General features: G+C 54.3%; 1 protein-coding gene across 1 annotated transcript in view; it reads right to left on the bottom strand.

Moving 5' to 3' along the window:
- The window catches only part of Galnt17 (polypeptide N-acetylgalactosaminyltransferase 17), a 392,012-nt gene that overhangs the window by 81,781 nt on the left and 285,539 nt on the right, over window positions 1-24,692 (bottom strand). The window contains exon 6 of the mRNA XM_047534202.1: window positions 10,700-10,817. Coding sequence (XP_047390158.1) covers window positions 10,700-10,817 — 118 coding nt within the window. The remainder of the gene's footprint in view (window positions 1-10,699; window positions 10,818-24,692) is intronic.

Below are 24,692 nucleotides of genomic sequence, written 5' to 3' on the forward strand. Positions count from 1 at the left end.
TTTTCTACCTGTGTGAATCTGTGACTCCTCTTTAAGAGGATAGCAACACATTTCAGTAATGACAGAAAAATGGCCCTGCTAATGCCAGAGACTCTTCAAACTCACTTTCTTCTGCTCCTTTTGTGTTCAATAGAACACGCTCTGCTGAATACGTGGCACTGCAGTGAAAGCCGGAAGCCAAAGGTGGCCCTGCAGACAAATCTCCACAGCCAGGAGGCTCATCAGAGGAGGGGGCGTGGGCCTCACCCTCGCTCCAGGGAGGTGCCACCAACGCAAACAGGTATGACTGGAAGACAGGCTAGGAAACACATGCACTCGCCTGAAACTTGTGTCAGGAACAGGGACGTGCAAGAGGCAAACACTTACAATATTTTTCCAAAAAGTTTTCAGGCAAAAAATGATGAGTGATTCCTCAGTTAAAAGCGTGTTATGGTCCTAACTTTAACCCTTCAGCACGCAGGGGATGGCTCAGGGCAGAGGAGTCACCTCGGCCGAGCATCCCTGGTCCCCTCCCTACACACTGCAGCCCAGCAGACCCAGAGGGGAGGGTGAGCCCAGAGGCCTTTCTGGGAACCCCTCTGCCAATCTGCTCCTGCTCGGGTCATGCCCTACCTGTTTCCCTTGGCGTCTCACTGCCAGGTCATGGAGCACTGCCACTCCTGAAATCCACGTCCCTGAAGTGGGGCTCTCACCCGCCCACCTGCAGAGCCTCCCTATCGCTGTTCTCTGCCTCATAAATCCACCCACTTGTTCACAAACCTGGGTGGGGAGGTGCGGCCCCCAACACTCTGCTCTCATTCACCCCTCCCATTCCAGCCACCATGTTGTATCAGCCACGCACACCAGTGTCGCTCCTGCCAATCACCTCTCCACGCCTGCGGCCACCGTGCTCTCCTCTCCCAGGGCCCGCAGGCCCCCTCCCTCTTGGTTTCTCTCTCACTCTGCTCAATCTTCGTCTGTCTCCTTTCCAGCAGTTCCTTCCACATCTGCAGTGTTGCTTTCCTCTGAGCTCCTGGCCTGGCCCTCTTCTCCTTTCTCTACACAGCATTTTCCCATGGAGACCTTTCTATAAACCTAAGATGCCCAAGTCCACCCCAGGCCGAATCCTCTCTCCTTAGCTCCACCTCCTCAGGGGCAAATGCCTGCTGCACAGATGCAGGGTGTTCAGATTTCTCCTACCTACAACAGGGTACCTCCTCTTTCCATCTTGTCCTACCCTCCAGGAGCCCCTCATCTAGAGAACAGCACCAAGCCCCACCCACTCAGCTTGACCCCCACTTCCTCTGCCCTTCCTTAAACTCAATCTCCAGGTCTTTTCTCTTTCACTTCCTGAATTCCATCTCCCTCCCTGTGTCCTAAGCTCTCTTTCACCCACCTTTCCTCAAGTATGCTCAGCCTTCTAGTCCATTTTCTACACGGCAGTCCCAGTGATCTCTTAATTAAAAAAAAAAAAAAAAAGTTTAATCACCCCTTAAATTCCTTCACAGGAGGTGGTGAGTGACAGGTATGGAGACTGTTTATCTGTGTATCCATCATTTATATATCTCTGTTCACACAAAATGGCCAGTAGCTTTTTTACCATTTGGATCTTAGTGTCCCCTAAAGGTCTGTGTATTAGAGGCTTGGTTAGGAGGTAGTAAGATCTCTGAAGAAGCATAACCTAGAGGGAGGCTTAAGGTGCCTGGGGTGTGCTCTTCAGGAGGATGGGACCCATGAGGTCAGCAGCTTCGCTCTGTCATGTGTTCCCACCATGATGTGCTGCCTCGACACAGGTCCAAAAGTGATGGGGTCAATCAGGGACTGAAACTTCCAAAACTGTGAGCCAAAATCAACCTGTTCTCTCTACAAGATGACTATCTCAGGTATTTTGTTACAGTAACAGAGCAATGACAAACACAGGGGTCCTTAAGGAAAAGTCAAATTCCTGTTCATAAATCCTCCATAATCTAGGGCTCACCAAGATTTCTGCCACAGCTTTTAACACTTCTTCCTCCTCCTTTGCTCCAGCCATCCTGAACTCCAACATCTCCCGGAACACATTTCCTCTTCAGAATTCCATTCTTTGCATATGCTTCTCTCTCTGCTTAGAATATTCTCACTTGTACACTTCCTTCTTTGCCTAGCTAAGTAGATACATTTTTAAAGCCTTTAAACAGCATTTCCTCAAGGATGTTCTTGCCAATGACCTCGAGAAGGTTAAATTCCCTTAAAGTAGCATTCTCCATTCTGTCTTTTCAGACTTATTCCATTGGTAATTATCTATTTAATGAAAGGCATTCCTGCCTGACAATAAATTTCATGGAAATGAAACCACTGCTATTGTGTTAATCGGTTTTGCATCATTGTGATCAAAATACCTGAAAAGAACAACTTCCAGGAGGAAAAGTTTATTTTGGCTCATGGTCTCAGAGGTTCAGCCCATGGTGGGTGAACCCCATTGCTCTGGGTCCAAGATGGGGCAGAACATCGTGGTGGCTGGAAAGCAGGGCAGGGTGGAGAAGGGTGGCGGGAAAGATGAACCCTTCCAGGGTACATCCCCAGTGACCCACCTCCTCCCATCATGCCCACCTGCCTATAGTTACCACCCAGCTGGGATCTTCAAATGAGAATGGACTGATTGGGTTACAGCTCTCACAGTCTAATCAGTGTACATCTAAATAGTCCTGCATTAACAGGAGCTTTTGGGGGATACCTCATACCTAAGCTGAGACATCTGTCCACTGTGATCTCCCTGCTGGAAGTGCCTGCTGGAGTAGAGAAGGCCCTCACCAAGTCTATGTGACACCTACAATGTTTGTACCCAGATGGAAGGCCAGTCTATGAAATCTCAAGTTCTAGTCTGTACCTGGCAGGACAGATCTTGCTGAGTTCTACCACACACTAACCCTTCACTCTGAAGGCATTCACATAGCCCAGGATGAGACCTTCAGTCCCTGAGCTGGACCAAACCATGACCAGCCAAGGCATGGTCTGAAGTATAGTTTGATGTTGAAGGTCTCCCGAAGGCTTAGTCCCCGTGTGGCTCCACTGAGAGGTGGTGAAGCCTTCAGGAGGTGGGACCAAGTGGGAGGTTTTAGGTCACTGAAAGCAACACTTCTGAGGGGACTGTGGGACCCTGGTCTCTTCTTCCTTTTTCATTCCTGGCCATGTGGGTGAGCCACTTTGCTCTAGCACCTATATCCTGACATGACGTGCTGCCTTGCCACAGGGCTGACTGTGAACTGAAACCACAACCATGAGACAGAATAATCCTTCTTTCTTTATAAGTTGAGTATCTCAGTTATTTTGGTACAGTAACAGAAAGGTGACTAACGCAGCGACTGGTGGCAGCAGGGGAGAGAGAACCAAAGACCTGTGTAATCTAAGGTTTAAGAAAATGATAACAGAGCTGATGGTCTGCTCCTGAAGTGATTGCCATACAACTCACAAATTTCAATGGATGAGCCCAAGAGTTCCAAATGGATGGCAAAGGTCACAAGAGGCTGCTCAACATCATGGTTCTTGATGCTGCAGGTCTCAGAAGGAGGGTGGAGGAAAGAAGGTATCAAATCCTATTTAACACAGATTCTGAATGGTGTGTCCAAAAACCATGGGGGAGAGGCAGGGGACAGGGCAGCAGTCAGCAGGGCTTGTCAGAGCTAGCTGCAGACAAAGGGAAGCAAAACCAAGAACAAGAGATAAAGCAAAGAACCAGGGTGAGTGGGGGATCCCATGCTCAGCTGATAGTCTGGGCTTCGGCCACCCCGGATGGCCCACAGTCCCTGTAAAAGAAGTGAGCCTTCTACTCTAATGCTAAGGTCATCCCATTTGCCTTGGTCTGAGTTCAGGGGTGGGCCTGCAGGTCCTCAGTAACTTGAGCTCCAGTGGACTGCAATGGACAAGATGGCAGGGAGGCCACATGGACACCACAAACATGGTGCCTGAGCTCCTCAGGGCAGTGGGCAGCTCAGGGGTATCATGAACTCTGCTCCCAGCAATTAGGCCTCCACTTAACCTCTGCTTTTGAAGAATGTCATTTTCACTCTGCACAAGTTAAAATACATCTGTCCTCTGCCTATCACTAACCATGAAGCAGCCAAACCCAGGTAGACATAAGGTCCAGTCCTCTGCCACTGACTGCAGCAGAACCCAGGGAATCCTGTGGATGTCCCCTGTGCAGGCTATGCCACAGAAAGGCCTGGGTGGGATTGGGTTGGGAGAGGTCATCACACCCACATGCCCCACAGCCTCCGACCTCTGCGCCTCCACAGTGGGTCCTCAGGCTCACGAACATTTTGCCAAGGCACACACGCAGGGACTCTGCCTCTGCTCAGCCCCGGGCTCCTGAGTGAAGAAGCTCAGCACTGAGCTAAGGCATTTCCTGTCTGAAGGTCCGAAGGTGACTTCCATTGTCCCCTTGTAGGCATAGCTGCCTGACAGGACTCAGCCGTCCTAGGAGCTGCCCATGTCCACAGGGTTCAGAGGGATGGTGCCTTTTCCCTCTCACGCTGGAGAAATTTGCTGCCTTCTGATTTTACATCATTTAAAAGTCATCCATCTCTTCTCTCCTTGGAGAAATGTTTTCTTAACCTGTAGATATTCTTATCATATACCTTAAATAGTTTCTGACTAATGGTTCCCAAAGTGAGGCGAACTTTCTTGATTTCTAATCTCATTTATTTCTCAATCCTGGGAAGCTTTTTTCCCCTTCAGTTTATTGATTGTTTTGGTCACAGACCAGCTGTCTCTCATCCAAGCAACAGCCTTAGAGTCAGCTTGGCTATTTTTTCCCCTGAAACACGGTAAGACTTTATGTTCTCTCTATTCTCATGACACATCTTTACTTACTGAGAAGGAAATTAAGAAGTAACAAAAAAATTCAGGGAATGGTTAGAAAGATCACAGATGGCCTATTTCTTGGTGAAAAAAATCACCAAGGAAAGACAATATGCTCATTTCAAAAATTTCCCTAAAGCATAAGATATTATATCAAATCATATGTCAAAGAGTTTAACTAAAGCATAGGATTTTGAATCCTTTGCTGTAGGTAACATTCTATATGTACATACTACATAGACATTAAGTATACATGTATTTACAGAAAGCAATGGAGATTGATTTCTCGAGAATGCATTTATTACTCAGCTGATGTGTGCTCTGCACGGTACAGAACAGCGCAAAAGCTGAGCAGCCTGAAGGTGGGGCGACACTAGGGCCCCTCGGATGCAGTCCCTCTTTCACAGCAAGGGCCTGTCACCAGGGACCTGCAGCCACCTGGTAGAAAACCACACAGGAGGTTAAGGAGGAAGGAGGAAGCAGAGGCAGGTGCCCAGGGGCCCCGGCTGGGCCGTAGGAGGAGGAAGACGCACTGAGGCACCAAGGTGGTGGCCTTGGAGGGCACCCAGAGGAGGGACGGGAGAGAGGCGGGCTGTCTCCCGGGCTCCTGTGAAAGGAAGTGAGCCCTTGCCAGGAAGTGAGCTCAGGTCCAGAGCAGCGTCTCTCCAGCTCAGGTGCAGAACAGAATTCCCAGGAGGGCTGGTTAACACACAGGAAGCCAGATGCTGCCCAGTTTCCAGGTCCACAAGGGGCCTGAGAATTTCCATCTGTGGCTCACGTTCCCAGGTGACGTTGCGGCTGCTGGTCGGGAAACCATCACGAGAACGGCGGATCCTGAACCCAGGCCTGGCCTTCACGGAGCCCACTGGTCTCCACCCCAACTTTAAACATCAGCAGACACCTGCCATCCAGGTGTATGTCTTCTGCTGAGACTGTTTATTGTAATCATTTGCCCATTTTTAAACCAGAGTGTTAGTTTTTGCTCTTGGGGTTTTGGAGTTCCTTATCTATTCTGGATATCAACCCCTTAGAGGAATGGTTTGCAAATATCTCCTCCAGCTCTGTGGCTGTCCCTGCACTGTGGCTTGTTTTCCTTGTTATGCAGAACTTCTTAGTTTGATATGATCCTATTGGTCTGTGTTTGCTTTTGTGGCCTGTGCTCCGGCCACAATCCACAACCACGGGTCCCATCCACAACGTTTTGTCCCTCGAGAATCTTGACATGCTTCCTCTGCTTCCTTCTATTAGTTTCATACATTATATTTGGGTTTTTGATCCACTTTGAGTTGATTTTTGTTTGTGCCTGTGGATATCCAGTTTTCCCTGCGCCATTTATTGAATAGACCACCCTTTCTTGGACGTGCATTCCTGGTATCTGAGTTGCAGATCGGCTGACTGTACTTACATGTGTATTTACACACATGGATCCATTTCTGGTTCTTCGTTGTGTTCCATGAGCCTGTGTGTTTGTTTTCATGCCAATCAAATGAAACCAATATGTCAAAGAGAGGCCTGCGTTCCCGTGGTTACCGCAGCACGCCTCACAACAGCCCAGGCGTGCAATCGGCCGAGGTGCCCATCACGCAAGAGCAGAAAGGACGCGGGGTGCCTGGATGGGGGAATGAACGCTGAATGCACTTATTCAGTCAGGACAAGGAATGAAATCCTGTAACCTGCAGCTATGTGGACAGAACCAGAAGACACCATGTCAAGGCACAGAATGACAAGCACTGCCCGTCTCACTCGGAGGTGGATCCTGAACAAGTGGATTTCACAAAAGAAGAGCGTAAACAGAGGCCACTGGAGGCTGGGAGGGCGAGGGGAGGGGTAGAGAGGCTGGATGCAGAGACTCTCCGTGGGAGGAAGACGTTCTAGTGTTCCATGCTGCACGGGAGGGGACTACAGCCTACAGCCATGTATTGTGTATTTCTTTTTCCATATTTTTATTGGTGTACTAGAGTCGCACGTAACGGTGGGCTCTCTTGTCACCCATTCGTACATGCGCACGCTACAAAACTATAACTTGGCCAACATCATTCCCCAGTATTCCCCTCTCTGCTCACGTATTTCAGAACAGTGAGAAGAGAGGTATTCAAAGGCTCTTGACACGAAGAGATGATAAGTGTTAGTTGTTCTGATTGGATCATCACACAATGTGCACTGATATCCAAGTGTCACGTGCCACCCTGAAATCTGTACAATTAAGTCTCAATAATTTTTTTTTTAAATGGCAGAAAACCCAGGCTTCTGCCAATAGTCAGCTCACAGCTTGCAGGACCATGCGTCCGTGGGAGGTCAGAGGTAAGATCACTCCCAGGCCTCCAGCCTGAAGGCCGTCTGTGCCTGGGAGGCTGTAAGAGGCAGGCAATCTCGCTCCAAGGTGGGCTCTGCACCCCAGGTCGAGCTGACGTGCTACTGAAGATGTGGAGGGGCATCCGGGCACTGATGGTCATGGAGGACGCAGAGCTCGGGCCATGGCCTGGGCCGTTCACCACAGCACAACCAAGGAGTGGGGTGGGGAGCAAGGCTCGCTGATCCCCTGGGTCGAGACACCAAGCCTTCCTGTGCAGGACTGTGCTGAGGGAAGAACTGAGGTGTCCCTGCCTCGTTGGGCGATGGGGACAGCCGGCAGCCCTGCCTGCAGAGCAGTCACCACCAAGCAGCATGGCCTCGCTCAGACCCTTCCTCCAGGAAGCTGCAGAACAGGGCGATTACTCCTGGGGGGTCTCGGGTGCTGGGGGGCAGTGGCCTTAAGAATAAGTACTGTGTGCATGCTTCTCATCGGCTAAGAGGATGAGTCTCAACTTAAATTCCCCGTAGAGGTAGCTGAGCAGCGGGAGGGCAGGCTGGCCAGCTTGATGGGTGACCATTTCAGAATGTCAGACATCATCCTCTGCGCACCTTAAGCACATGTAACTTCTACGTCAGTGATGGCTCAACGCGACTGTTAGAAATAAATCTACCAGTGCAGCAGAAAAGAAAAGCCAGGCCTTCGTGAGTGTGGAAAGACGGAGATGGACACTTCTCCCTAGACAGCCTTAAAAATGAGTCCTGCTGCCTGGCCTCTGCTGTCCCCAGAGAAGAGCAGCCCTGGGAGGGTCCTCCTGCCCCAGCCCTGCTCTGCCTGCAGGGCATCTCTCCGTCCGTCACCCCTCCCTTCCCAAGGGGGAGCTCTGGCCCTTCCTCTCCCCGGTGCCTGGTGCCCTTCTTCCAGCACATAGAGAGACTCACATTTCTCTTGTCTTCTAAATAAAATGCAAAGAAACAGCCTGGCTGCGTCCGTACAGGCTTCCCCAGCTCCGTCCTTCCAGAGTCACGCACCGGATAGCTCTTGGGTGCTGGGGCTGTGTCCTCCCCTTCCCTGTGACCATCAAGGCCTTCAATCTGGCTGGTGCCCCCACCCTCCGCCCCCACTGCTTCCACTCATGCCAGATTTCCAGAGAACTTGTTCACTCCTTAATCCACAAACGCCTATCGAGTCCCGGATCAGGCACCATCCTCCATGCCTGGGGTAAAGGTGACAAACGCAGACCTGCGTCCCACAGAGTTTGCCACCTAGTGAAGTGGAAGAGAGAAAGGCAACACAGGTGACGGATAAGTGAACTGCATGGCAAGAAGCTATGATGCCAAGGGAACAGGAGGCAAGTGGCAGAGGGAGGAGGAAGGGGAGTGGCTTGAGGCTTAGGTGGAGGCCACACGCCAGAGCACGGGACCAGAATCCTTTCCAGCAATAATATTCAGAAGGTATGATTGGCAGAGCATTAGCTGTGCTCATGGGCCTTCAAATTGCTGGGCTCTGCAAAGAAACCGGTGACAGACATGGTTACCCTATGGACATGCATGATTACGCAAATGGTGTGAATCTATACCGTGTATAACCAGGGAAGCAGAAAGTTGTACCCCATTTGTGTACACTGAATCAAAGTGCAGTCTACAAAAAATTTTAAAAATTAACCTAAAAAAAGAAAAGAAAACATCACAGTGAATCCTATTATTTTAAACAATTAATATTTTGATAATTATAATAAATAAATTACCCACCCCAAAAAAAAGAAAAGAAAAAAGAATCCGGTGCAAAGTCCACCCAGGAAAGAACGCAGCATGGAACTGGAAGCAGAACCGGACCCTTGGAAGGGGTGCGATTACACCCTAGGGTCCCGCCACCCCGCAGCCCTGAGGTTTCCTGTATCATGAGGACACAGAAGCCTTCAGTCCACAAAGAGAGCTGAGGGTGGCTGGGGACAGCGGGGTGTCCTAAAGGGATAAACCAGTGGGCCAGACGCAGAGAGCGGGAACCCTCAAGAGGGCGAGCGCTAGGGTAGAATAGAGGAAAACGCACTGAAGCGGTCAGAACAAACGCAAAGGAAAAGGGACGTCCTGGCGGTGCTCGGACCCAGCGGGCCTCTCCACCGCGACTTCACGGGTGGTGGTGGACGCCCGGAGAAGCGAGTCCACTGGAAAGTGGTGGCTGCTCTGAAGAGAAAAATCACTCCTGAGACTCACTAAGCGTGTCAAGGACTCTGCTCAGCCTCTCAGCAGGTGGGGACAATGGGCTGGGAGAAGGGGCGCAGCTCGGCAGGTAGGGGGCTGCTGTGGATGCACAGCCGGGAGCAGGGTGGGCAGTGGGAGGGGAACCAGGGAGGAAGCGTCAGGGTGGCCAAGGGCCAGGAGCCTGACCCAGTGGTGCGCTCGGTCGTGGAGAGAGGGGCTCCCCTGAACTGACCAGGGAGCTTCTGGCTAAAACCCGACTCTACAGGAAAGTGTAGAAAACTCTCTTTGAAACCTAGGAGAAGGGTCAGGAGCTGGACCAAAATATGGTCCAACAAGGAATCGTCACCAAGCACTTAAGGAGTCCCCACTTAATTCTGCAACTGGAGGTTGGAATCACCAGTGGTCTCCTAACAAAAGAGGTGGAAGATCTCTACAATGAAAACTACAGAACACTGAAAAAAGAAATTGAAGAAGACCTTAGAAGATGGAAAGATCTCCCATGCTCCTGGATAGGCAGAATTAATATCGTCAAAATGGCCATACTACCGAAGTGTTATACAAATTTAATGCAATTCCCATTAAAATCCCAATGACATTTTTCATAGAACTAGATAAAGCAATCATGAAAAATAAACTTAGAAAACAAGAGACCCAGAATGGTCAAAGTAATCTTTAGCAAGAAAAGTGAAGCAGGAGGCATCACAATACCAGACCTCAAACTATACTACAGAGCTACAGTAATAAAAACAGCATGGTATTGGCACCAAAGCAGAGGTGTAGACCAATGGTGCAGAACAGAAGACACAGAGACAAACTCACATAAATACAGGTATCTCCAACATTTATATTTTACGGTGGAACTCTCTTTTTCAGATAAAAGCCAGAGCAGACCTCAGCATAAAAATCTATGAGGTGGGGAGGGTCTGGGTCATGACCAGCCACTTCCACTCTGCTCCCTCCTCCTTCCCCTCCTGCACCAGGCTCCTCAGAAGCGCTCTGAGAAAGGGGAGGGGTCCCAGAATGTGGGTTTTCCTCCTCAGGCAATGTGTGATTCTGTCATGTGCATGGAAACTTCAAGAAGCTCTCTTAATTTTAAGAAGAATTTAAGGACAGAGCAAAACCTGTATGAGTGGGAAACAAACTTTCCTGTAACATCCAGAGCTGGTGGGTCATCCAGGCCTGAAGCTAGCTGGCCGACCCTCAGAGAGGCAAGGCCCAGGTTTCCCCACTGAAGAAGCGGGGACCACCCTGCTCACACATCTGCCCAGGAACAGGGGGGAATCAGGACACTGCCACTCATCAGCCCGAGAAGCCTGGATACCCCTCTGGGCGAGCTCAGCAGCTCTGCACCCTGGCCCGAACTCGTCGGGAGGGAGAGGCGCCCCATACCAACCTTGATTCCCAGCTCGATGTTTTCTCCTCCATACACGTCCATTCCAGGGTCCAGAAGACCGATTTCCCCAAAGAACTTCCTGTTGACCACGAAGGAACAGCCGATCATGGCCGGGGTCCTGCGGGAGAGAGAGAAGCTAAGAGAGAGGCTGACACACTGAAGCCTCCACCCCAGAGGCCCACGGGGAGGCGCCGGTCCTCTCCAGCCTCCCCTGGAGGCCCTCCATCCCCAGCACCTCACCATAAGGCTACTGATGGCTGCAGGAAAGCAGGGTCCCTGCAGTGTCCAGGGACACGAGTTCCCTACACGAGGACTGGCCTCGGGCACACGTGCTGTCTGCACACACAGAAAGCGGTCCTCACTGCACTCTGGTGACAGCTGAGTGACAGCATGGGAGCACCAGGGAAGGTGGAAGGAAGTGCCCAGGGGCTTGGGTCCAGTCCCCAGGGATGGTGGAAGGAAGTGCCCAGGGACTTGGGTCCAGTCCCCGGGGATGGTGGGAGGAAGTGCCCAGGGGCTTGGCTCCAGTCCCCGGGGATGGTGGGAGGAAGTGCCCAGGGGCTTGGCTCCAGTCCCCGGGGATGGTGGGAGGAAGTGCCCAGAGGCCTGGGTCCAGTCCCCGGGGATGGTGGAAGGAAGTGCCCAGGGGCTTGGCTCCAGTCCCCAGGGATGGTGGGAGGAAGTGCCCAGGGGCCTGGGTCCAGTCCCCGGGGATGGTGGAAGGAAGTGCCCAGGGGCCTGGGTCCAGTCCCCGGGGATGGTGGGAGGAAGTGCCCAGGGGCTTGGGTCCAGTCCCCAGGGATGGTGGGAGGAAGTGCCCAGGGGCTTGGGTCCCGTCCCCAGGGATGGTGGGAGGAAGTGCCCAGGGGCTTGGGTCTGGTCCCCAGGGATGGTGGGAGGAAGTGCCCAGGGGCTTGGCTTTTGAGAGGGAGAGATGGATGGAGGGATAGCAATGGCTTCCCCATCAGGCACGTCCTCCTGCCCTGAGCCCTCAGAGGTTAGGCCCTGGGGCCCAGAGGTATAAAAAATAAATGGTGGGGGGATGACCCACAGAGGGCAGCTAGTGGGTGAGAAGGTCACCTATGGGGCCTCTAAAGTCCCAACACCAAGATGACTGTTATTTTTGCACACATGCATCTTCTGGATTCTTCCCTCTGGAATGGCCGAAAGGCTCAGATGATGCCATGAATACCAAGTGTGTCAACATCGCACAAGGACCCAGCTGCAGGAGTCGATGGAAACGCACCCTAACACACATGTCCGCTGCAGCTGTGTGCGGGGCCCGTGCACTGGTCACAGGAGATGGCACAAGCCACGCCACACACCGCGTTATACCAGGGAGCGCAGAGTAACACCAACAAACACCATCACATCTTCCTGCCTCTGCTTCCAGATTTACAGGCATCCTTGTGTGACACATTCACTCAGCAAATAAATTCTCAGCACCTACTGCCACGTCTATGGTATTTTCCTAATACTAGAGAAACTCCAGACAGCTTCAATTCAAGCAAGGAAAAGCAAATATGGTAACACTGTGATAAATAATGCCAAGGATCAATATGTAAATGTAATAAATATACTAATGTCATGATAACTAGCATTGCGACCCTTCATGGAGCAATCAGTGTCTCAAGCACAAGGCACAAGGCCATATCCATGCACTCTCTCAGGTAAGCACCTCCACCACCATCCCCGCTAACAGCTGAGGCCCAGGGAAGCTAAGTGGCCTGCTCTGAGTGACGAAACAGAGCTCAGGACCTATGGGACTGCCAAGCTTTTTTTGATTTTAGGCCTCTCACTTGACCACATTCTCCAGAAAGCCTTCACGGACCAGCTAGCAGACCCTCATAGCCAAAGGCCAGAAACAGCATCTCCTACAGGAGGCTCACGGAGGCTCCGCTGAGGCCTGCAGAGGCCGTTGGGCGGACTATTCTTGAGCTGAAGCACGGACCACCAGGCTCAGCCCTCTTCTGCTCCTTTGGACTGTGAGTTTGATTTTGACCTTTGCGTCCACATTTCTTGTCTGGAAGAGCTCTTGCACCCATGTGGGGAGGCAGTCAGGGGGCACCTGGAGAAGCACAAGGTTCAGAGTCCAATGCTGGCATTGCCTCTAAACACGGTGACTGCGGAGCCACTGAAGTGCTGCGGGTCCTGGTTAAGTCCCCCCAGAGTGTTGCTAGGGGGACTAACGAGAGAAGGCATGCAGTGTGTGGGGCCTAGAGCAGGACCTCAGTGGGCTGTGTGCCCCCGCCCTCTTTCTGTGAGGGCTCTCCAGGGCTTCCCAGAGACTGCGGCCCAGGGTGGCTGCCTACAAAGGACACTGCCCCCTGCTGGGGTAGCCAAGCCAGCCTGGCTGCAGCAGGGAGAGCAATGGCTTCCCGGGTCATGACTTCCTGCCAGCTCCTGGCCCCAAGAGGACCTGGAAAGGCACCCTGGGCCCATGCTCTGGTCTCAGGCAACCAAACCAGAGAAGCACTGATGCGAAACCAGGTCAGTAGAGCCCCGTTCCTCCCGGAGCTCAGGCTCAGGACGGTGCGGGAGCTGGAACTAGACAGACCCCCACCTGAGGGCTCAGGCTGCCCCTCTGGAGCCGCTCTGGTGGCACGTGATGCCTGGGCAGAGTGTGCAGGCAGATGCACAGTGAGGTGAGGCCATGTGGAGAGCAGCCACCTGGTCACCTTGCCTCGCCATCTGCCAGGCAGTCGGCTCTGCTCCTTGCCCTTCGAGCAGAAGACTCCCGCGAGACCTCGAGGTCGGTCCTCCTCGACTTAAGCAGAGTTGGATCAGTTTCTGTTCTTTGAAACCAAATGGCACGGTGACATGTGCTATCGTCTCCTGCTTAGGACTCAAAGGAGAAGAAAGAGAAAGAAAAGCCGCGTCCCTCAAGCAGAGCGGCGACCTGCAGGCAGGACGCGCTCTGGAGAGCTGGGGCAGGGCCTGTCACAGGCACTGAGTGCCCCTTTGCTGGGACAGTGAGGGGCGTCCTGGGCAGGGTGGAGCCTGCGGGGGAGGGGGACAGGGAACCCCTGCGTGAACTGTTTTTCTGGAGCGTAACCACAAGGCATTGGTAAGTTCCAAAAAGTTAAATCATTCTCCCCCAGATCCTGCGCTTAGAGTCTGAAAATGCCCACGGTCAACAAGCAGGAGCACTTAGGATCCTTTGCCAAGGCTGCTTTCTGACCCCGAAGGCAAGCAGGGTGGTTAAGATCCCAGGAACAGGCCACAGCGCTCTGTAGAAATGGCTTTGGACACAGCCCTGTGGCTATGCGGCCGGCCCAGGTCCAGGTCCACCCGCTGCAGCCTCACCCCACAGCTCCTCAGAAAATGCAGGAACCGGCGTCGGCACCAGCAGGCACATTCTGGGGTCACCCGACTGCCGGGCCCTCCCGAGAGCAGAGAGCCATCCCTAAAGGCCCCCACAGCTTCCATGGCTGCTCCTGCCGCCTGCGGGACCCAGGGCAGGAGCCCACTGAAAACCGCTGGACAAACGCGGGCGTGGGGCCAGGGTCCAGGAAGGGATGCCTGCGGGGAGCGGGCGACTGGAGCCTCGGGGGCCAGGGGACAGCAGGGGAGTGGGCTTCGTGGAGGGCAGGAGGGCGGAGAGGAGACAAGGAAGGAAGGGAGGCGTAGAGGGGAGAGGAGAGAGGGCGGGAGGAGGGGGCGGGAGAGGGCGGAGCACAGCGAGGGGCCGGGCTCAGCGCAGGCCCTCCCTCCTCCAGGTCCCGCCCTAGGGGCGCTGGGCACCGCCCCCCGGGGAGCAGCCCGGTGTTTTGGCAGGACTTGGTGGTACTGGATGACGTCTCTGGCTGTGGCTGGCAAGGAGAGGTGTCACAAGGCCTCTCCCTGTGGCCTGCTCTGCTCAGCACCGGGACCAGGGTCCACGTGACAAATCCTGGGACTGCTCACAACAGAATCATGATGTCCCCTCAGTGTGTCCTGACAGGGACAAGGCTGGGGCCAATCAGCTGCCAGGCTGGCACCATGGCAGAGCCTGAAGACCAGCTGGTCCTAGTGCAGAGGAGAAGTGGACCCAACAGGGATAGTCACTGCTGCTGGTGCCATGCAGAAAAGGCCCCAAAGGTCACAGTGGACATCTGCCAGGGTCAGGAAGAGCCTGATGGGAGGAAGAGGCTGCAAAGAGCCTCAAAGGAGCTCAGGGAGTGGCCTCCCCTGGGTCAGGATGCAGAAGCCACAGGTCTGCAAACGCTGGGCCTGCTGCTCCTGACTAGCTGGTGTGCCTGGGGAAGGAGGTGACCGAGGCAGCCTGCCCACAGCTGGGCTGCCAGAGTTGCACAGAGTTCAGGGGGAGACTGCCTGGAATCTGGGAAGCTGAGTGTCCATCCGGTCCTCTGCTGGGAGAAGCTGCTGTCCAGCAGGAAGCCAGTGCCTGCCCTGCCTGGGCCCTGCATGCAGGGTGGCAGGTCAGCCCGCCTGGTCCTCATGATCAACAGACCCACAGCGAAGCGTGGCCCCACGTCCCCTCTGGAGTGCCCTCACCACCTGCCCAGCCACGCGAGCCACAGTCCACGGCACTTGGGACTGATGAGCTCCTAGAACCTGCACTTAGGACCTCATTCTTCAGACGCAACTGTGATTACCGCCATCAGTGCCAACATCTCAATTCAAAATCATTCACGAATGGTAATCATATTAACGGATCTGCCAGAGCCTAATGGCTGCATTACAGAGGAGAACAGAAATTAAAAATAATCACTTGCATTGTCGCCGTTACACAAAATATATGCAACCCGCATACCAGGTCCAGCTCAGAGAGAAAGAGATGAGCAAAGAAGAGCCAGGCAATCCCAGGCTCTCCCGCCCAAGAGGAGAAGCTCTCAGTTCCAAAGCAGCTTCTCTTCGCAGGTGACAAAGTCCCATCTGCCTGTGGCCCTTCAATGGCTCCCCTCCTCTGATTGAGGCTTGTGGTCTTCCCTGGTACCCCAGCCTTTCTCAATCCACTTTCTGCCATAAACCCCACACACTCTCCACAGCCCAGGGGCACGGAAACTTCCGTCGTTCCTGAAACAGGTCCCAGTGCACGTCTTGACCTCCTCCTCCCCTGGACCACCTCCATCTACCCAGACCCCACCTGCCCTTCAAAATCAGCATCTTTTGGAAAACAAGTTAATTTATATTGCAAAAGTGGAGACATCTCCCCTACTGAAAACGTCCCGAAGTACAAAAGTACGAAAACAAAGTCATCCATCCGGACTCCCCACGCTAAGCACTCCGCTCTCGACGACTGCTGCTTAGGGTTCAGGTAAGCCCTTGGCCTCCCCAGTCCATCGTCCTTCTACCCCACTGTGGTCGCCAGTCTGTTGGTCTTACTGTCGTGGGCCAGGCCATCTGGGCAGTGGCCAGGCAGACTCCATTTCACCCGGAGACTCCAGTCCTGTGGGAAATGCTCTCCAGTGGGAAACCTGCCTCTGTGCCTAGCAGGGCACGTTTGGCTGCACAGAATGGCCAGTCCTACAGGATGCAAAGTGGCTCTTTCTGGTTCCTGTTTTTCTTGGGCGACGTACTCTAACTGCACAAATGCTCGACCCCAGGAACCATTCTTTAACTCGTACCCTTCTGGGTCTTTTGACCCACTTCCCCTTCTGCTCATGATTTTAACTCTCGGGACTTTTGTTCATGGTTTTGAATCATAGCAACAGCCACTTAGGATCAATGAACTGAGCCTTTTACTTGTGGGGTTTGACCTCTCTGACTCCTGGAGGGGTCGAGGGGACTCCCTGGCTCAAAGTCACAGTCGGGTGTGGCAGTGGGGTCCTCATGTCCCCTTCCCACCTGTGACTCTCGCTGGGCAAGGCCCCGTGGTGGTCCACTGGACGCTCTGCCTACTGCACACCCGCACCTCTGGACCTGGCAGGAGGAGCCCCCAGCACACCCAGCAGGTTCCCGCCCACACAGACCCACGTACTAGCTCAACACCTCGGCCTTCCTTTTACATAAGCGCATCGTCCACCTCGCTCTTGGCTGAGGCCGAGCCCTGAACGCAACAGTTTGTCCCTCCAGCGGGCCATGTCCCCAGCAGCTGACGCTCGCAGCCGATGCCCCTGGATCGCTCCCTCCCAGCTGCCCACCCTCACCCTTGGCTCCCTCTCACAGCCAGCGTCCCTTAAGGAGCTGTCTACACCTGGTGCCTCCAACACCCCTCCGGGTCCCTCCTAGGTCCACTCCAAGTGGGCCCCAGGGCTACCCTGCACTGCACTTGCCAAGGTCAGAGAGGACCAGTCCTCTGGATCCAGAGTCACTTCCCAGTGCTCACCGTGGGCACCCACGTAGCTGAGTGACATGGCTGACCCCTCCTTTTCCTGGATGCAGGGCTCCGTCAGGTGTCCAGGGCACCACATGCCCTGCGGTCCTCCTGGCCACTCTTCTCATCTTGGCCAACTTCTTTTCCCTTGATGTTCAACGTTGGACCCTGGTCCTTGGATCTCCTCTTCCCCAGTGACACTCACAGTGTGACCTCATTAGCTCTCAGGGCTTTTGATAACATTTATACTCCAATCGCTTCCAAAATTCCAGTCCGCTCGACCCTTCCTCTGAGGCCAGGGTATCCAACAGCCTCCTGAAAGCCTCGCTCGTGCCAGCAGAGTCCCCTGCAGCTGAACGGGAACTTTAACCTTTCCCCGTCACGCCCGCTCCGCGGTCCTTCCTGTTTGGGCAATGTCCACTCCCTCTGTCCACATGCTGGGTAGGAAACCTCAGGATAGCCTGTGTGCTAAGTGGCCAGAAGATGCTCATAGCTCTGACCCCAAACACCTGGAATCTGGTGGCTTCTCGCCATCTCCACTGCCACCAGTCTTGGCCACCATGACGTCCCATTGTTTGGGTGGCCCTGTGGTCTCCCAGCTCACTTCTGCTTTCATCCTTCCTCCCCTCTGTGAACTTCCACCCCAGCAGCCGGACGATCTGCTGGCACCTACATCAGCGCTGGCTGCCCTCCCCTCCAGGAGCCCCACTCCCCTCAGAGGAAAGCAGGGTCTCCTAGTGGCTCCAGGGCTCCAGCCGGATGCTCCAGACTCCTGGGACTTCTCCCGCCTCCTCTTCTTCCCTCTCCCACTAGCTGTGCATGTAGGTCAGTGCCCGGCATTGCTGAGAACAGCTGTACCGACCTGGACTTCAGGTCCCCAGCACCCCACCCACAATCACCAAGAGGTCAGAGCAGCCCAAACGTCCACAGACAGCTGCATGGATGGACAAAACGTGGTCCAGCCCTACAGTGATACATCGAGCCACACCAGGTACGCACGCATGCGACACAGACGGGCCTGGGACCATCACGCCGAGGACGGTCAGGGGCCAGGCGAAAAGGCCATGTGTTTGGCTTCCACGAAATGCCTAGACAGCAGGTCCCTAGAGACAGAAGGGCTGCTGTGGGCTTGGTGGGGGAGCAGAGGTGGGGCTTCGGGGACTGGTCTTCATTAGGGATGGTGAGAAAGTTCTGGAATCACAGTGGTGACGCTGCACAACAGGGCGAGTGTGCCAGGGCCACTGAACAGCAAGTGATGTGGCAGAAATGGTAAGCCCAGGCTACGTGCGACCCCCTCATGCCACAAATGCCAGCCGGGTGTCCCACTGCGTGAGAAGGGCGTGCGGGCGGGTGGGGTCTGCTCCCTCTGCCCTCTGTTGGTAGGACAGACTTCCCAGCGCTGTGGAGAGGAGGGCCTGAGACAGCCCAGCTCCCGTCCAAACTCCACCCTTCCTCCTCCACTCTCAGCCTGGGATCGGCAACCCAGCAATGCTCGGGCAAAGGGCCTGAGGCACACAGAACTGGCTCATCCTGCAGAAAGCTGAGCTCCATCTCCCTCTGTGAGTCCCGGGCACCTGAAAAGCCCCTGTCCCTGTGCCGGGGAGGCCGAGGCCAGGGCTCCTGAGGGTGGCACGGACAGAGCTCCTGGGCAACTGGCAAGGCCCTGCCCCAGACACAACCCCGCAGGCTCAAGGCACAGTGCAGCTCAGTCACCGGGGACGGGGATGCCGCTGGCCTGCCACGGACCTGGAAGCTCTGCCACCTCCTGTTGCCACCCAACCGCCTGTGACTCAGTCCCTCTGTGGATAAACGGGCCTGGGTTCTGCCTAGACCCCTAAGAGGATGTGGTGGGACTCCAGCAGCGGTGTTTCTGTGTGACGAGGGTCCCCACACGACAGTCATTACCCAGCTGTTGAAGAACGTGGGGGGAGGACCTGAGGGGGGACAGTGGGGGAAGAAGCTGGAGGAAGCGTCAGGTGAACAGCATCCTCCAGGAGTGACGTGGACACAGCGAGGCCCATGCTGTAGGCGGAAAGGGAACCCAGGATGTCTGGTGCCCTGGGCACGGAGGTGTGCAGTCCTGGTGTCCCCAGGAGAGAGGCTGCTGAGGTCTGGAAGGTGGGTTCCCAGCATGGGGCGCCACTGGCTGGTGATAGACCTTTGAGAGGTAAGGCATTAGGGCTTGCCTTTGACGGGGGTATCAGGACCCCAGCCCCTTCCCACCTCTGTCACGTCCCAGCATGAGGTAAAGCATTTTCTCCATGGACTTCAGCCATGATGTGCAGTCTCATGAGTCCAGAGCGACAGGCCAATAGGCCATGGACTACAACCTCTGAAATCCTAAGCCAAAATAAACCTCTCCACTTTTCACGTTGATTGTCTCATGCATTTTGTTATAATGATGGAAATCTGTCTTGCACAAATGCCTGCCTGGCTGGCCGCTGAGGGGTAGGGTTGCCTGGCCCTCAGGTGGCCCGGCTGACCTTACATCTTGTGGGAGAACGGGTGCCCATCGCAGATGGAGAGAGGAGCCAGGGACCAGAGACTGCTGGTCGCAGCCTGCAAATGGCGACATGCTATCTTCAGAAGGAAGCCCTGCAGGGGGGGTCTTTGCAGGCCCCTCCCTCCCTGTCTGGGTCACAGTGCGCTCAGCTGCCCTGACCCCACTCTGGGTGCTGGTGGCTGCCCCGCTGACCTGGTCACCTTTATCTCCTGCCACTCTCCCAGACCCCGGCCAGCCCTGGCTTCTCTTCTCCAGGGGCCAGGCCTCCAAATCTGCGTTGGGCTGATGGTCCCTGACCCAGGGGTCACGGGCTCCCTGCCGGCTCCTTCCACACTTCCTGTCCTTGGAACGTGCTGCCTTCCTCTGACTTCACCCTCCACCACCTGCTGCTTCCCGGGTCCTGGCTCCGCTTCAGCCAGGACCCAGCACTCCCCCAAGGCCCTGCTGCAGCAAAGGCGTAGAAACCTCAACAGCATCCTTGGAATGTGGATTTCTGCAATCTTGCTCTCAGGGTACAATGACTGCCGGGTTCTTTAGTAGCACAGTGGCATCCACGGATTCATCTAGCTGTGGACTGAAAATATCTGAGAAGAATAATGGCATCTGTACTGAACATGCACAGACGTTTTATTGTTATTATTCCCTAAACCACACAGCGCCACAGCTATTTGCATGACATTTACATTGTGCTGGGCACTGTAAGTAAGCTAGAGATGACTCACGGCCTGTGGGAGGACACGAAGCCGGGGCCGCACAAGCACTATGCTGTTTGCCTCTCATGTAAGGAACCGGAGCGCAGGTGGACCACCCCCATAGAAGGGTCCTGGAAACAGCCCCTGCCCCAGACACCCAGGAATGACGGCATGGTCAACTGCTTTGGCCATAAGTAGCTCATTAATCAGAATTCACCTATTTGCATTTGGTGACCATATTGTGCACCAGGAATTCTTTGACATCATTTCCTAGTAAGGAGATCAAGTCCGAGGGGGAGGTTGTCCTTCTTCAGCTTCCTGTATGCCAGGTGGCCATTGGGCGGAGGGGAAGGGCAGAACCAGGTGGGGACTGCACTCGGGCCAACGTGCCAATCATTACCGGGGGTCTCAATGCATCTGGTGCTGCATTGGCGATACCGCTGGTTATCAGTGACGGTTCTGCTTCCTCGAATGTTGATGTCTGAACTTTAGAGAAGCGACCGAGGTGAGACAGAAAGCAAGCTTCGTTAAAAAACAACAACAATGACAAAAACCCAGTAACACAGACTTCTCCTGGGAGGGACAAGGGGGCCACGGCGGGTGTCCCGGTATCCCCAGAAGTGAGGGTGTCCTGCCCCTTGCCTACATTTTAGACTGTCCTCCTGCCCTCTCCCCCTTATCCCTCTCTTTCCTGCGTAGGTGACTAGGCTCAGGAGATGCTCAGGAGGGGCCAGGTGGAGCGATGGATCTCAGTCGGCCATTCCCGATCTGTCGGGGGTGCTTCACGAACAGCCATCTGGGAGGGGCAGTACAGGCAGGTCCTCTTGGTCATCAAAGGGATCTGGAGGCATTGACATTCTAGTCTCTCAGGGGCAGCCTCCAACTGCCAGGACCCAAACCGGCCTCCATCTTCAGCATCCGACCCGACCCATCTTCACTGACTGCCTGTCTTTAATTCTTGCTTCATGGGAACAACTCATGATGATTTCTAGTCTTCAAAGCAGCTCTCCTGGGTGCTAGGATCAGCCCCTTTCTGGCAGATGCACCTGAGGCTCAGAGATGGTGTTATCCAGCTCCTGGTCACCACAGCAAGAACCTGAGACAGTCAATCCACTTCGAAGAGGTTTCCCCACAGCTCATGGTTTGAAAGGCTCCTGTCAAAGATCAGGGGGACCCATTGGTCTCAGGCCTCTGGTGGACGTGCTGGATGGCAGTGGTGGGGACCACACCACGGAGCAAAACGGGCCAGGTAGCCAAAGCAGGGGAGGGGCTGGGGTCCCACTGCCCCCCAAGGGCTCCCCCAACAGCCTGAAGCCCTGCCCTGAGGCCCCACTTCCTGAAGCTCCCTGCCTCAAGACCCAGACACCAGCAGAGGTGACAAGGGTCACACGCACTCAGGAGGCACAGAGCAGGAGCAGCTCTGGGGCACCTGACTGTGCGCTTGCCGAGCTCCCCACTGCATCCCCAGCCAGATCAGCTAAAACCAGCAGCACCCAAGAGCTCTCATGCTGGAGGAATAAGTGGTCCCGCTTCGGAGATTTCTGGGAACTTGCAGCTGCTAAACGCTAAAAATATCTTTTGGGGAAGGAGTTGGCCGGCTTGTGCAGAACTCTCCACCGGCGCAGTGCAGTAATTTAATACCCAGGGTTCCGTTTGCCTCCGCCGTACGTATAAATACCAAAAGGCTAAGTACCCCTGCCTTTTAAAAAACTGCATGCAGTACTCAGCACACAAATATCTCACAAGAAAATAGGACCCCGAGGCCAGTGCTCTGCCTTGGCGGAGGCAGCTCTGGCCCGGCTCCTGCTGGGGAGATGATTCACGCCGCTGTGGATGCTTCCTCCGCACGGGGTGAACTCTGCCCGGAGAGCCCGTCCTCCTGCCGGAAGAGGGAAACGTGAGCTCTCACAGAAAACGCCGGTGGGGATCGGAGCTGCCAGTCCCAGATGCGCCTCCTCAGCTCGCTGACTCTGCCTGGGCTCGTTTCATCAAAATAAAGACCGTCCCGAAGCTCCAGTAAGATCTTCCCCGTAAGCGATTTTCTCAGCATAACACTTTTTCTCTTTGTTAATCACATTTTCTTTAGGCTTTGAGAAACTGATTTGCAAATAATCCTCCAAAGACGATTTTTGTCAAAGCCCAATGTTTCTTAAGAGGTGGGGACATGAAGACATTATCAGGCACACACATACACACACACACACACACACACACACTCACGACCTTTCAAAGTGGTTAGCTGTCTTGTGCAATGAGACGTGGCTGTTGAACGTTTTGGGAAGAGAAAAAGAAGAAAGTGCTAGAATAGACATCAGTATACTACTCACCCCTTCCAGAAAGCCGTGAGGGGTTTAGAGATGACTATGTAGGACCGACTCAGGATGGGAATGCTCACGTGGACACTCCACAATGCACAGCCCCTCCCCATGCAAAAAAATGCAAATTATTCTCCTTAGTAGATCTGGGTCAGAAAAGAGGATAGTTGTTATCATTACTTTTTTGGATGTTGTCAAAACATTTGTTTAGCGGGGAAACGCTCAGGATCCAGAGGTGCCAGGCTGGTCGGCAGAAGCCAGGGGCCTGGAGGAGCCTCGGTCAACACGCCTCCCGTGGCCACCAGGCAGAGCCAGCTCCCTGGGAGGAGGGGGAGGCCGGGCCTCCAGGGGGAGGACAGCAGTTTAAACCTGACTTGAGGCAGCAGCTGTCCCCAAAGCAGAGGACTTTAGAGCTGAAGAAAGGGGCTACTGTGCCACCAAAGGGCAGTCTGCGCCCACCGTCAGCGAGGCGGAGGGCAGGGCAGCAGGGGAAGCCACATTTGGAGAAGAGCGCCAGGGCCTCTGACCAGAACAGAAACGCGCTGTGGATCTCAGGGTGCCTCGAGACAGCCAGGCACACAGCGGTCACATGGGGAGGGAGGGTCGGGCTGGGCGTCAGTGGCCAAGCGCCTGCCCGGCACGTGCAAAGCACTGTCCATCCCTGCACAAAAACAAATGAGCAAAAGGCATTCCAGAGAGCAGCCTGGCAGTTTTTCTCATGAGTCTGAAAAATATACACATCTCGAACTCAGAACTCAAACTCCCAGGAAACTGTCCTGAGAAATTAAAATGATCTCTACCTCTGAGGACGTCAGATTATGTGACTTGGACCAACTCTGCAACTGAAAATAACTAAACTTTAAAAAATCGTAAAGACCCGTTTCAATTGAAGATAAACAGAAGGGACATCACTGGGTTGAGATCCTGCTGAGACGGGAACAATGGGGCAGAAATGGGTCCAGTACTGGGTTTGCTTCACATGAGACGGTACCGGTTCTGAAGGGCTGAGAGGTTCGGCTGCCCCTGGCAACCTCAGAAGGTCAAGGCTCAGTGTGGAGAGCGTGCTTGGCACACAGAGGCCGTGGGCTCCACTCCAGCACCCAGGGAAAAGGAAAAAGCCAGGGTGAAAGCTGAAATCCATTGCTTTCCATGGTGGGCAACTTGGTCAACCACCCTGTTTCCAGATAGGACACTGAATGTCTGTCCCTCAGTGTAACCGTGACCTGGAAATCAGACTGACCATCCACAGAATGCAGACCCACTGCACCCTCTGAGTGACCTGGAGAGCCTCAAATTTCAATTTTGACTAAAGGGATCTGGGATTGCTAGCAGTCCAATGCTCCTGGAAGAAGCAAGTGAAAATTCTCACCAGTAGCAGATCGCAGCCTCCTGGGTTTAAGATTTATTTGACAAATAATTTTTCAAATAGAAAAGGTAACAGCTCTAACACATAATCAAAGAGAACCAGAAGTATCAGGAGTCAGGTGCCGAGTGTGGTGGTCCATGCCTATGACCCCAGCGACCTGGGGGTGGAGGGGGTGGTACGGTGGTAAAGTGGCCCGGGTTCGATCCAGTACTGAAAACAGACCAGGAGCCAAGATGCAGAAATTAGATCTGAGGAAAGAGCCGGGGATGCCAGGGAAGCAAAGGCCTCCAGACGCTGGACCGAGACACGGGAACACAGCCTCTGTCCCTCTGCACGAGGAGAGCGCAGGCACGCCTGAAACTCTGGCAGGAAACTGGAAATCCTGAAAAGTGACATAGCAGGTGTGCAAATGGAGAAATGATAAAAATTTAGAATAAAAAAATCCAGGAACTTAAATCCAGAACTCGACAGAGGAGACGCAGAAGAGGCGGAAGGGAGCGCGTCCTGATGCCCCACCAAAGAGAGGAGGCCGCGAAGGCTCGCAGAGCCAGAGACGGGCGAGGGCCAGGCCCCAAGACCCGATCCTGAGAGTCTAAGAGACGGGAGACCAGAGACTGGAGACCAGACCAGAGACCACATGCAGAGCTCCCCAGGTCGAATCTGACCCCGAACCAGGCAGGTGGGGACACAGGGACGGGGTACAAACCTGAAGCCCACGCTGGACGCACTGGAGAGGCAGACAGTGCACAGCGCGGTGGAGATGGCAGGGCCCTTTCCACGGAGCAAACAGCTTAAAACAAACCACAAAAGGAAAGCTGGGGGTGTCCCCATCCTGTGGAGCCTTGGTGACCAGGGAGT

Source organism: Sciurus carolinensis, chromosome 18 (assembly GCF_902686445.1).
Source record: "Sciurus carolinensis chromosome 18, mSciCar1.2, whole genome shotgun sequence".
In the NCBI taxonomy this organism is placed as follows: Eukaryota; Metazoa; Chordata; class Mammalia; order Rodentia; family Sciuridae; genus Sciurus; species Sciurus carolinensis.